Consider the following 13,354-nt stretch of genomic DNA (forward strand, 5'->3'; position numbering starts at 1 on the left):
TCCTCAGGCAATCATGCAACTGCAGAGGAAGAAATCCATATCAGCTCACAGATCTCCAAATTATTGGATCAAGGTTTAGGACAAACCTGGGTCTTCATCCTGGAGACAATAACTGAGACGTTGCTTACATCTTCGTCTAGGAAAGGGATCAGCCTGGGGTTGGCACGGAATGCCAGGAGGTTTGATAACGTCTGATGCCATTATGGAAATGGGAACTGGGTCTAGGTAAGCTGAAGAGGAATTATGTGGTAGATGCTTTTGTTGTTTTCATTTTCATCAGCGGCCCTTTATGCAGCACTACGGCCAATCTTCATATGAGTTCTTGATCTATATATTTATTCTGCAGCTTTGCTGATAAGATCTACCAGGAGGACACCCTGAATGATCCATCCCTTTATTATTGGATCCTCAGAACCTCCTTAAGTGCCATTTTAATATTCAAGTATATTACTTGGGTTAAGCAAAAAGGCTGAACAGTTTAATTGACAAAAGCAGTTTGTGAGATGACTTAATAAAAACAAAACACAAAGAAATGGGCTGACAACATCCCTTGTTGAAACCGTTCTCATCAGATTTACAAGTCATTTTGTGTTAAAAAATAGGTGTCAACATCTGGGGTTCATTAAGCGGCCGAAAGATTAGTCATTCCTATAAATTCTATACATTATCTACAGTTTGTGCTAGAAGCCCTTTGGTTGGCCCTGCACAATTCTCACCAGGCAAGCTGGCAGAGCCAATAAAATCCAACATGATGCTTGCAGAAGTACGCATAATATGACCATGTGTACCACAGCCGCCGCCTCTGGGAGCATCCATCCAACCGGTTCATGTCGTCCATTCCCACTGCGCACCAGTTGATGCAGGATCACCAGCAGTATGAGTAAGAGGCAACTTCAAACAGGGAAGCAGAGACTTTCAGATGCTGAAATGCTTAGGTATTATTTGCATAACGACTCAAATACATCCAGGGTCCGTTTGATCTCCCGAATTTGTTTTGCCAAAGAATGAATGGGCTGCATGGATCGATCCAACTCCTCGCAGCGCGCCATCAGGGTATACATGCCTTTAATGCTCATGTCCACCGGCTCGCCAAGACTGTCTACTGAATCTCTGTATGTCTGGATATAGCCAACACTCAGTGCAGTCATATTCTGAATTGTAAAATTTAAGCTCTTCGTCATTTGATCCACCTTGTGAGCAACATCTTGCGTGAGCTTTTCCAGGTCCTTCAGCACGTCTGGGTCTATGGGAGGGATGTCTGCTTTGTGCCTCTGTAGGCCTGGACTTTGGATCGAGTTGTCAGCATCCAGCCCCTGCAGCGCCCCGTGCAGCGCGCTCAGCCGGATCCGCAGCTGGAGGTTGTTGGCCGTGAAGTGTGTCAGGTCGCCCTCGTGACTGACGGTGCCCTCGAGCTCCAGGGCGCTGGAGATGGTGGCTCTGCGGCCGGGCTCGGCCTTGCAGGCCCGGCTGATGCCGTCCAGGCTACGGCTGTCCTGCAGCCTCCCCAGGCCGGCGCGGGGGCCCGGTGGGGCCCCGTTCATCTCGGGCCCCCGGGAGCCTCCGCTCCCGCTCCGGATGCGCACCTCGGCCATGACGTGCTGCGGAGGGCCCGCGGGCTCCATGGGGTCACTGCCGCCCCCACAGGCCGCGCAGCCTCCCCATGAACCGGCCTGGCGCAGCAGCTGTTCCTCCAGAGCTCCCTGGCGAGGATCCTCAGAACCTGTTTTAGGGCTTTTCTCTTTTCCTCCCTCCTGCGATGACTGAGAGAACAGAGAAACACCTGAGGGTATAGCTTTGGAGGCCACCCTAGGACATTTGTCTATTCTGGGTCAATGCTGTCAGGAACAATAGTTAATGTTTGCACCTGGGTCGAGGAGAGTCACTTGAGGCTTTTAGTCATCCACATCAAAGGTGTGCAGGACCACTGAATGGAGAGGCTGAGCAGCATCTTACCTGTCTTGCCAGCACTCTCTTTGACCGAAAGATCTTTAGATCTTTGTGTACTCTAACCAAAGATCTCTGCTGTTTGTGGAGACAGAACATACCTTGTTACCTCGGTTCCACTCCAGATTTCATGTAGAACATGAGAAGTAGAGGCACTGCTCCAGCCCTTGCCAGCAGCTCCTATTAATACATTTTAGAAGTGTCCTTTATTGAGCAACATCTCAGCCAATATCAGATGGGAGAGCACCTCGGAAATCAGTGGTGTCTTTTCAAGTAGATAGTCTTATTTCCTTCACCTAAACAGAAAATCTGTCAGAGGGCAGGGAAGTTGAAAGGCTCGGATTTCAGAAACAGGGACCCCAAATGCTTACCTGTAAACCTTGGCTCACTTGTGGTAAGGTCATCAGTGTATTTCTTACATGTATCCACATTTTTGTTTCTAAATTATCATTCTAATGCATTTCATTCCGTGCAGTATTGTATTGCTATCCATGTTGTTCAAGGCCCACTGTTTTCAAAGTTGAATGAGACAGTGCGAAGATTGATGCTAAATGGCTGTGGAATGAGCGCCAGGCTGCTGACTTCACAAGGACATGTGGCAATGGACTGTGATGGATGTGATGGACCGTGATGCTGCGCCCTTCTCGTTGACTCCACAGGGACACCTAGTATGGGGCTGTACCAATGCACCGTTGCTGTAAACTCTACAGGGGCATCTAGTACGGGACTGTGTCACTGCCCCATTGCTAAAGACCCCACCTTGACAGTGGCATAATGCAAAATGATGGGGCCCTCTGCAGATTATGAAGAGGGGCCCCCAAGTCTCCCATCTGTTTCAGAAATTCATTGGCTTTGTGTTGAATTGGGGCACCTTGAAGGGTTGGGAGACCCATAAAGGGTAAGGTCCCCCCTGCACTGCAGGGGATGTGGGAGGCTGCATTACACCCCTGCACAGGGCTCTCTACTGGGAGGCTGTGTGTGACGTCTAGATTCAGACTGTGTATCTACACCACTGCTGCTGACTCCATAGTGGCGTCTAGCATCGGACTGTGTGACTCACTGCACCACTGCTGCATACTCCACCAGGACATCTATTACTGGGCTGTGTCACTGCACTGTTGCTACTGCCTCCACAGGGACATTTAATAATGGACTGTGCTACGGTAGCCAGCAGCAATACATTGTCTGCCTACTTCATGTAAATGGTCATTATTAGTATAATTCCACACAAAACTCTACATACATACAGCACTTTACACTTACTGTGCATTGTGGAGACATATTATTTTGTAGACAGATGACACGCTTGGTGGCCTGTGAGGAGAGACATGCTGCTTTTCGCACAGTTGGTGTGGTAAATCCCAAATACAACAATTGTGCTGTCCACCTACAAGCTCATCGTCTACCTCGTGGAAGCCATGGAAAGTGGCCAGTGTAAGGGTGGACCACCCCAACAGACCACCCAGAGGACTGATCTCAAAAGACTCAGGGGCCTATTTACAAGCCCATTGAGCTGCCGGTACATCCCTTTTTTTTGACGCACCGATGGCGCAGCGCGCCTGAACATATTTACAAGGCCACGTTAACCCCTTCGACACTCATGACGAGCTGGGCTCGTCATGGTGTAGCCTCCTCGTACACTGATGACGAGCCCAGCTCGTCATGAAATAAAGTAAAACAGCAATTCCCAGCACAGGAGGGGAAAACGCCTAGCAGCCATGGAGTTAAGCCCCCCAGCATGGCTTTTCAAGGCCTTGTAAATATGGCCCCCTTTCGTGCACTACTCTGCGTGAAAAGGGGCATTCCCTGGGTGTAGCTGTGGGTGTTCCCACAAAACATCCATAGAACCTGACAAATCCCAGATTTAAAAGGTTTTGAAAACCTAGGAATGCATCAGACTCTGACGCCTACCCAGAAGAGGCGTAGGGGAGGCACAGCGAGGAGGAATACCTTTATTTTTCTTCGTTTTTCCTTTTTTTTGTGTGAGTAAAGCACCTCTTGTGATTTTTTTTGTGCAGGAAGGTGTCCCTTCCTGCACAGAAACAATCAACCCTACAATGCAGGCACCCTTGGACCATGGCACAATGGTGCCTGCATTGAATTTGAATGTGAATTTAAAAACATTTATTCAGCGCTCTTTTACCAGGCGGTTTCATGGCGCTATGTGTGATGCAGTGAACGGCGGCAGCTGGCAGAGGCTAGGCAGTGTAGGCTCGCACAAATAGGAAGGTTTTAAGATCCTTCCGGAACTGTAAATAGGAAGGCGATGTGCGAAGGGCAGCAGGGAGGGAGTTCCAGAAGACTGGAGCAAGAACAGCGAATTTCGCTCCACCAGCCTTCTGTTTTTTAAAACGGGGGGTAGCTAAAAGAGCCATATGAGTGGAGCGAAGTTCTCTGCCCGGAAGGTAGGGCTTGATAGCTGAGCATATGAACTCGGGGGCAGTACCCGACCTGGCCTGAAAAGTGAGGCAGCCAAGTTTGAAGAGGGCGTGCTCTCTCACCGGGAGCCAATGTAGTGCTTTGAGCAGTGGAGTGGCCCGATGGTACTTAGGTAGGCCGTGAATCAGGCGGGCAGCCTGTTCTGTACCAACTGCAGGCGGTGGATCGCATAGGCAGGGGCCCCATTATAGATTATGTTGCCATAATCAATGCGCGATAGTACCATGGCCAGCACGATAATTTTTAAAGCCGAGGGGGAAAAAAAATGGGAGACTTTCCTAATTATTCTGAGGGAAAAAAAACAAGAAGAGACCACTGAACCAACTTGTGAATGAACAGAAAGTTGTGAGTTAAGGAGAATCCCAAGAGTTTTAACTTTAGGTACAGGGAGTGGAGGGACACCAAGTGATGAGGGCAAGAAAGAGGGTGACCACGGACTGCAACCACCTCCGGTCAGGACCAGCTCGGTCTTGTCCGGGTTGAGTTTGAGGTGGTTGCAGTTCATCCAGTCCTGAATGAACGTCATGACTGTCTGGACATTCTGGGCGGATGAAGATGAGTGGGAAAGGTTGAAGATTAGCTGGAGGTCATCGGCGTAATTAAACACAGTGACCTCCAGCTGCTGTAACATAAAAATAAGGGGGTAAATGTATAAGTTAAACAAAAGAGGGGAAAGTGATGAACCCTGGGGGACCCCGCACTCCACCTTGCAGGAGGCCGCGGTGAAGCCAGCCAGATGGACCGCTTGAGCTCTCCCGGCTAAGAAGGACTCGAGCCATGAGAAGGCCAAGCCCTCTATGCCCGCCGCCCTGACACGGTTGAGGAGGATGGAGTGGTCCACCGTGTCAAAAGCGGCGGACAGGTCCAGGAAGATCAGGGCTTGCGGAAGGTTGATGTCAATACCTTCACGCAGCTCGTCCATTACTGAAATCACCACCTTCTCCGTAGAGTGCAGGGGGCGGAAGCCGGCTTGGCAGGGAGAGAGGCAATTGTTTGCCTCTACGTGGGTACTCAGGGTGGTCGTGACGTGGGTTTTGAGAACTTTTGCTAAGTAGGGCAGGAGGGAGATAGGGCGGTAGTTGGAAGGGGAGGATGGGTCTGCGTCAGGTTTTTTTATGATAGGGATGACAACCGCTGATTTGTGTGGACTGGGGACAATGCCATTTCTAAGCGAGTCGTTGAGAAGAGTCAGGGGTGGGGTAGGGCAGGCCAGATAGATTTCTCTAAGGATATGGGCTGGGGCAAAGTCCAGGGGGGAGCCCGATTTAACCCGATGGAGCAACGGGGGAAGCGTGTCGTTGGTTAACAGCGGAATAGTGTTCAATTTAAGGGCCGTAGGGGGTGAGGAGGATACCCTTTTTATAAATTTGTAGAACAGACAAGTAAATTGTCTTTTGCGCGGGGCTATAGGTTCTTCTCTAAGCTCGCTCGGCTCTCCTTGCAGCTTGTTTCTTTTCTTTTAGGTCAGGGGTAAACCACCGATTAGCTGCATGGGCCCGCTTGACTGTGAGCCGCCTCAGGGGAGCGAATTCGTCACCCGCCAGGGTCAGCCAGTTGTTAATAGCGGCCAGCTGGGAAGTAGCTGCAAGGCCTGAAAGGTCAGGGCTAGTTTTGGCCAAGGTCGAGCAGAGAGAAGGCATGTCAGTTTTGCCCCATTTCCTGACCCAGGTGTTCTTGGGGAGCTGAGGTTTGGCCATCGGGGCTAAAGCAAGGGAAAAGGTGATGATGGAATGATCTGACCAGGTGCACGGGGATATTGTAGGGGATGTGGACGGGACATTCAACGCCCAGATTTGGTCTAACGTGTGGCCGTGTATGTGGGTGGAACTGTGGATGAGCGATGAGAAGTTCAGACTGATCATGAGGTCGGTGAAGTCTTTGGATTGAAGACACTCAGCAGGGTCATTAGGCCAAAAGTTGAGGTCCCCTAGGACTAGTACTGATGAGTTGTTGATCACCAGAGTAGCCAGGAGAGTCTGAATGCTTGAGAGAAAAGAAGGAGTTGGTTGGGGAGGACGGTAAATGAAAACAAAAGTAAGGGGTACCTGGTGGGAAGTCGAACGGGCTACAAGGTAGTCTACGTCGGGGATAGGGGGGGAGGGGAGAATCTGAAAACTGAAATCAGTACGGGCTATTAGGGCCACTCCACCGCCTTGCTTACCCTCTGGGCGGTCCGCCCGAATGGCGGAATATGAAGGGGGTAATGCGGCTAGCACATTGGGCAGGGAGTCAGCCTTGAACCAGGTCTCATGTTGGGAATAAGAGATCTGGTTCATGGGTGTCGATGTAATCAAATAGCTCGTACTGATGGTTGACCGCAGACCTAGTGTTAAGGAGTGTGGCCGAAGTGTTAAATACCGGGACAAGGGGGACAAATGGTGGTAGGGGAGTGAGGGGAGGCGTAGTAGGTAACGAGGCTAAGTGAGAAACGATCCAGGGAGGGAGACAAGGGGAGGGGGTGAACAGACCAAGATGTATCAAATGAGTAGTTGCTGAGGGGGCAATGGTACCTGAGGCCCAATTAGGCATGGGCGGAAAATCCGTTCCGCTCGCGGATTTTGCGGATTTTCGGGAAATCCGCAATCCGCGAGATTTGCGAATCTCCCGCAAAATCCGCAAATCCGCGAGCAGTGGATTTTGCTCGCACTGCTCGCACTGTTCGCGTGAGTTCGCGTGAGTTCGCGCCCCGCGAATAAGTGCAAAATTGCAGAAATACGATTTTAGCAAAACTGAAAGTAACTACTTACCAGGTTCAAAAGTTCAGGCTCATCATTAGTAGCCATTTCCTGTAGTGCTTCCTGAGGGGCCCCTCCAGAGTTCAGTTGCCAGTTGAAACTATTATGTGACCCTGCTCTGAACCTCAGAATAGTTACACATATGCCACAAAGGTCCTGAATTACAGCTAAGGGAGACAAGCAGGAGCCAGGCTGGAAGTTAAAATCCATTAATCAGCCCCTAATTCATTATTGTCAGTTGGGGCAGGGCAGGTGTTGTAACTAATTTTGCAACAATGAAAGCACTTAGCAAGTGCAAAAGATCACTAATCAGGGCGCACTAAGGAAGCAGGTGCCAGCTAAAAAAATATTCTGTGACACATTAATCAGCCCCAAATTAATTCAGGTCACTTGAGGCAGGGAAGGTGTGCTTTGCTTTGCCGAAAATAATGTACACTGGACAACCAGAGGGTGTGGTGATGAAACAGAGGGTGGCATGGGTGGGCCAGAGGGTGGCATGAGTAGTCAGAGAGTGGCAGTGGTGACAGAGAGTGGCAGTGATGAAGAAGAGTGTCCCAAACAGGCTGGACACGTAGAAACAACAAGTTCGCGAAACTTGCGACCCGACAGGTAAGTTCGCAATTTGCGAAAGTGTACAAAACCCTCGCGAACTGGCAGAAACACGGGCGAACACAAAAAAAAAAAAATCCGCAAATTCGCGGGAATTCGCGGATTTTGCGGATTGCGAATCCGCAAATCCGCAAAATTCGCGAACGCGAGATCCGCAAAATTCGCTCATGCTTAGGCCCAATACGAGCAAAGCTGTGATGGTGAGTACATAATTGGACGGGCAGCATCTCGTGCTCCTAGCCCCGGCCGGCCGCGGACGGGCGCAGACGGGCTTAACTCAGGCGCAACTCCGGCGCGCCTACGTCGCGCCCACTGCGCTCGTCCGCTGCGCTGACTCATACTGCCCGTTTAAATAGGGGCGGAGCGGTGGGGGAGTGGCAGGGCTGGGATAGGAAATCAGCCCAACCGAAAATGGCGCCCGCTGCCGCTGGGAGCCCGCAAACACGATCAGCCCCAGCCGGCAGCTCACCTCTGGGAAGAGAAATCAAGTCTGAACCTGCATAAGTTTAAAAAAGGTTAGTTACAGTTTAAAATACAGTGCGCGATGTTGTAGCGCCTCCGCTCGCATTCAGCGGGGCGAAATGCAGGGAAGTGCAGGCAAAGCTCTCCAAGCGTTCACCGGTCAGCCCACTGCCACCGGGCCACTGGCAAACACGAGGGGAGAGAGGATCGCGCTCCTAAATAGGGGCGGAGCGGTGGGGGAGTGGCAGGGCTGGGATAGGAAATCAGCCCAACCGAAAATGGCGCCCGCTGCCGCTGGGAGCCCGCAAACACGATCAGCCCCAGCCGGCAGCTCACCTCTGGGAAGAGAAATCAAGTCTGAACCTGCATACGTTTAAAAAAGGTTAGTTACAGTTTAAAATACAGTGCGCGATGTTGTAGCGCCTCCGCTCGCATTCAGCGGGGCGAAATGCAGGGAAGTGCAGGCAAAGCTCTCCAAGCGTTCACCGGTCAGCCCACTGCCACCGGGCCACTGGCAAACACGAGGGGAGAGAGGATCGCGCTCCTAAATAGGGGCGGAGCGGTGGGGGAGTGGCAGGGCTGGGATAGGAAATCAGCCCAACCGAAAATGGCGCCCGCTGCCGCTGGGAGCCCGCAAACACGATCAGCCCCAGCCGGCAGCTCACCTCTGGGAAGAGAAATCAAGTCTGAACCTGCATAAGTTTAAAAAAGGTTAGTTACAGTTTAAAATACAGTGCGCGATGTTGTAGCGCCTCCGCTCGCATTCAGCGGGGCGAAATGCAGGGAAGTGCAGGCAAAGCTCTCCAAGCGTTCACCGGTCAGCCCACTGCCACCGGGCCACTGGCAAACACGAGGGGAGAGAGGATCGCGCTCCTAAATAGGGGCGGAGCGGTGGGGGAGTGGCAGGGCTGGGATAGGAAATCAGCCCAACCGAAAATGGCGCCCGCTGCCGCTGGGAGCCCGCAAACACGATCAGCCCCAGCCGGCAGCTCACCTCTGGGAAGAGAAATCAAGTCTGAACCTGCATAAGTTTAAAAAAGGTTAGTTACAGTTTAAAATACAGTGCGCGATGTTGTAGCGCCTCCGCTCGCATTCAGCGGGGCGAAATGCAGGGAAGTGCAAACAAAGCTCTCCAAGCGTTCACAGGTCAGCCCACTGCCACCGGGCCACTGGCAAACACGAGGGGAGAGAGGATCGCTCTCCTAAATAGGAGCGGAGCGGTGGGGGAGTGGCAGGGCTGGGATAGGAAATCAGCCCAACCGAAAATGGCGCCCGCTGCCGCTGGGAGCCCGCAAACACGATCAGCCCCAGCCGGCAGCTCACCTCGGGGAAGAGAAATCAAGTCTGAACCTGCATAAGTTTAAAAAAGGTTAGTTACAGTTTAAAATACAGTGCGCGATGTTGTAGCGCCTCCGCTCGCATTCAGCGGGGCGAAATGCAGGGAAGTGCAGGCAAAGCTCTCCAAGCGTTCACCGGTCAGCCCACTGCCACTGGGCCACTGGCAAACACGGCAGGCATGGCAGCTCATTGTGTGCCAGCACAGGGGCCAAGGACAGGAATGTGCCATATCTTGTAGATACAGCGCATTCCTGCCCTTTTCTTTTGACGCACGGAAACGCAGCAGAAGGCTTGCTGCTCTGGCGTGCATCAAAATATTGTAAATGAGGCCCTTAACGCCTTAACCGCAATGGTTTTTCCGCCGCGGTGCGGGAGTTCTATTGGGCGGGGCTGCGTCGGCCGTTGGTCGTACGCAGCACTCGGGAGCACGGAACGAGTTAATGTCAGATCCACTGGTGACAGTGAACAGCTAGCCAATCACCGGACACAGGTTCAGGTCTCTAGGCATGATGGACGCTGCCTTTTGGAGTGTTTCTTTCTGCAAGGACTGGACTATTATCAACGTTAATAGTTCATCATCTGGATGAATATTAACTTGTCATTTCCTCTGGTATTTGAATGTCTCCTCTTATGGCGCTCTCATTTATTGCATTTTTATTTAGTACCATGAAACTGTATCCTAGAGTATTACTGTCCTTTAAAAATACCTATAAAAATAAAAAATGAAATGAAAGCTATGTTAATGGTATGTCTTTTGTACTATAAGCGTTTGTTACATGGAAGCAGCAACCTATCACCTCTTATCTGTCATTCCAGGCCAGCTGTTTTCACAGTGAGTTACATTAAGCTACTTTCCATATGTTATTGCAGTGAACAGCCAGCTCCATTTTACTGTGTTTATTTTCGTGCTCTATTCCCCATTCATGCAACATGTAAGCATCTGCTTCCTGCTTTCTCAAGGCCTGAGCTCTTAACCCACAACCAATGTTTCAAAATGTTTTCATCCGAATTCGCTCTACTGTTAAACAGATAGACACATTCCTGACAGAGTCACTGAGTTTCAAGTTGGAAGCAGTAATTCATAGTTTTAGTTAGCAAATTATGTCCGGAATTACTTACTCAAAAATCGATTATTACACTAGTTTGGGATACAGGTTTTCATGACAATTATTTTAATGAATTTTTTTTAATTTAATTATATTTGATGTGTTCATTGAACACATCAAAAATAATTAAATAAGACATTCAACATTAAACTGATGTGCCAATTACGACCCAATTTGGTATAATAAACCCCTGCATCAGCTTTGATCCAGTTGTTCTAAGAATATGTTGCCTTGCCCCGGTGCTTAATTTGTAAAATTACAAGTGCCCGTGCCTAAGATATTTACAGGTCATCTCATGCTGTAGGGATAGATTTACCCCTCGGTTTTAGTATTTTCTTAAGTATATTGAACAGCTTTTCTTATTTATGAGATCTGTTCCAAATGAATTAATAAATAAGTGCTAGTGGTTAGAAACAAGTGCTGGTGCCAATAATAATACCAGTATTTGTAAAGCACACAGCTACCTCCGGAGAGGTGTCCTTGCGCTGGGGGCCGTCGGTAAGATTAAGCGAGCTATTGCCCAAAGTCACAAGATGCTGGGCTAACCTGCCGTGGGTGATCGAACTGTGGGCCCCCGTGTTCCGGAGTCAGCCACCCTGGCCGCTGCACCACACCTGCTAAACACCAACAACGCTGGCACACCAACAGCCTAAAACATGGTCAACCACTGTGTGGATTGTAGATAAAGTCACACAGTGATTGCCAGGTTATGTCATCCACCTGCCTCCGCACTGCCCTGCCTGCCTATGTGCATGCCGGGCCAACGGGTCTTCGCACCAGCCTATCCAGACACTGCTCACATGCTATTTCTGATATTAAACAGCATGTGAGCCGAACCAGGATTTGACAGAGCAGGTCAGACCGCTGCTCTATCGGAGCCCAGGACGCTGTCAATGCTGTCCCTGGCTCCCGTACAGCCCAGATATTGGAGGCCTGGACTGCGCATGTCAGTCTGTACACAGCCAGACACCTGTCCATCAGTACATGCGCACTTCAATTACATGGCACGCTTCGGCTCAACGATGAAACGATGCCCTAAATGAAGGAGAATTTTATGCCCACACACAGTGGACAGAATAACGGAAACTATAAGCGAAAATAACATATGAGGTATTTGTGTGGCGGCTCGCAGTGAGGGGGAAAAACTCCAACGCCCCTCATGGAGCAGCCGCCACTGACCTTAAATAAATAGTGAAACCCTCCCAGAGGGAAACATCCGGAACAACGAGGCCGGAGACATAAGTTTCGGAAGCCCGCAAGCGTAACCATGCTTGCCCGAACAGCGATGTTGCCGTAACCATGCACATATGTGGAGAAGGCAAATGCCCAGTTCGGACTGGACGAGGAAAGAGGAGCATCGAGAAGCGGACATGGAAAGATAAGTGGGGCTGGGGCCGGGTCGGAGGGGGTTGTGGTAGTTTTATGGGATGGTGGGGGTTTGGGTTAGTTTTATGGGGCGGTGGGGGTTTGTGTTCGTTTTAGGGGATGGTGGGGGTTCAGTGTTGTTCTCAGGGGTTGGGAGTTTGGGGTCGTTTTTAGGATTGTGGGTTCTGGCTAGTTTTATGGGGTGCGAGTTCAAGGTAGTTTTATGGGGCGGTGGGGCTTTGGGTTATTTTTAAGGGTTGGTGGAGGTTCGGGGTTGTTATCAGGGGTGTGGGTTTGGGGTGGTTTTTAGGAGTGGGAGTTCTGAGTAGTTTTTGGGGGGTCAGGCAGTTTTTAGGGGTGGGCGTTTGTGCTAGTTTTAAGGTGTGGGGGTTCAGCATAGTTTCTAGAGGTGGGGGTTTGGGGTAGTTTACAGGGGTGGAGGGTAGCTTGAGGTAGTTTTCGGGGGTTGTGGGGGTTTGAGGTACTTTTCAGGGGTGGTGGGGGTTTGGGTAGTTTTTAGGGGTGGTGGTTTGGGTCTTTTGTAGGGTAGTTTTCAGGGGTTATGCGGGTTTGGGGTTGTTTTTAGGGTTAGGGTTCAGGGTTGTTTTTAGAGGTTTGCGGTTTCGGAGTAGTTTTCAGGGGTGGTGGGGTTTAGGGTAGTTTTTAGGGGTAGAGTTACAGGGTCGTTTTTAGGGGGTGAAGGTTCAGGGAAGTTTTCAGGGGGGGTTCTGGGAAGTTTTTTGAGGGTTGTTTTTAGGGCTCGAGGAGAGGGGGAGCAGGGTGTAACCTTAGCCACACATACCCCTTTAAAGTGCAAGCCATTACCACGAAAAATCTTGGTTAAGGCATGCGTGGTGAAGTAATGCATGGTTAAGACACAGTCATTATACAGAATGATGTTGTTTAGGTATGCGGGGTTGAGGAACTCGTTGTTGCGTTATACAACCCATCCCAGCACTCAGGAGACTGCAAAAAGAAAGGGGTCATTGCTGGATCTTCATAGTTCTCCTTCTCTAAAAGCAGGCGGTCTAGAATGTGCCGGGGAAGTGCCAGACTGACAGAAGGCCTGATACAGTCCTGAACCCTGAGACCATGTGTAGCACGGTCAATGCTAAGAGTGCCGAGGTGCAAGCCAGGAGGAGCACAATTGACACCCATGCCTATTTCAAGACTATAACTAACAACAATCTGGGATGGTGGGGAATGATTCAGGCATTCTTAGAGTTGCTAAGAATGTTTACCAGAAGTGAGTATAAAAAATAATGTACATACCTGCTGTTTTCTATTTGGCATTTACATAGCCTGTTGGCTACAGCTTTTGCTTTGACAAACAGTTTTGCAATCTTTGTATGGTGT

General features: G+C 50.2%; 1 protein-coding gene across 1 annotated transcript; it reads right to left on the bottom strand.

The window, feature by feature from the left end:
• Positions 1-416: 416 nt before the first annotated feature.
• On the bottom strand, positions 417-1,686 carry LOC147689678 (BLOC-1-related complex subunit 6-like). Its single transcript, XM_086936577.1, has one exon. It carries the CDS (start codon positions 1,620-1,622, stop codon positions 939-941), a length of 684 nt encoding a protein of 227 aa, XP_086792703.1. The 5' UTR covers positions 1,623-1,686; the 3' UTR covers positions 417-938.
• Between the last annotated feature and the right edge of the window lie 11,668 nt (positions 1,687-13,354).

This window comes from Lissotriton vulgaris, chromosome 9 (genome assembly GCF_964263255.1).
Source record: "Lissotriton vulgaris chromosome 9, aLisVul1.2, whole genome shotgun sequence".
NCBI lineage: Eukaryota > Metazoa > Chordata > Amphibia > Caudata > Salamandridae > Lissotriton > Lissotriton vulgaris.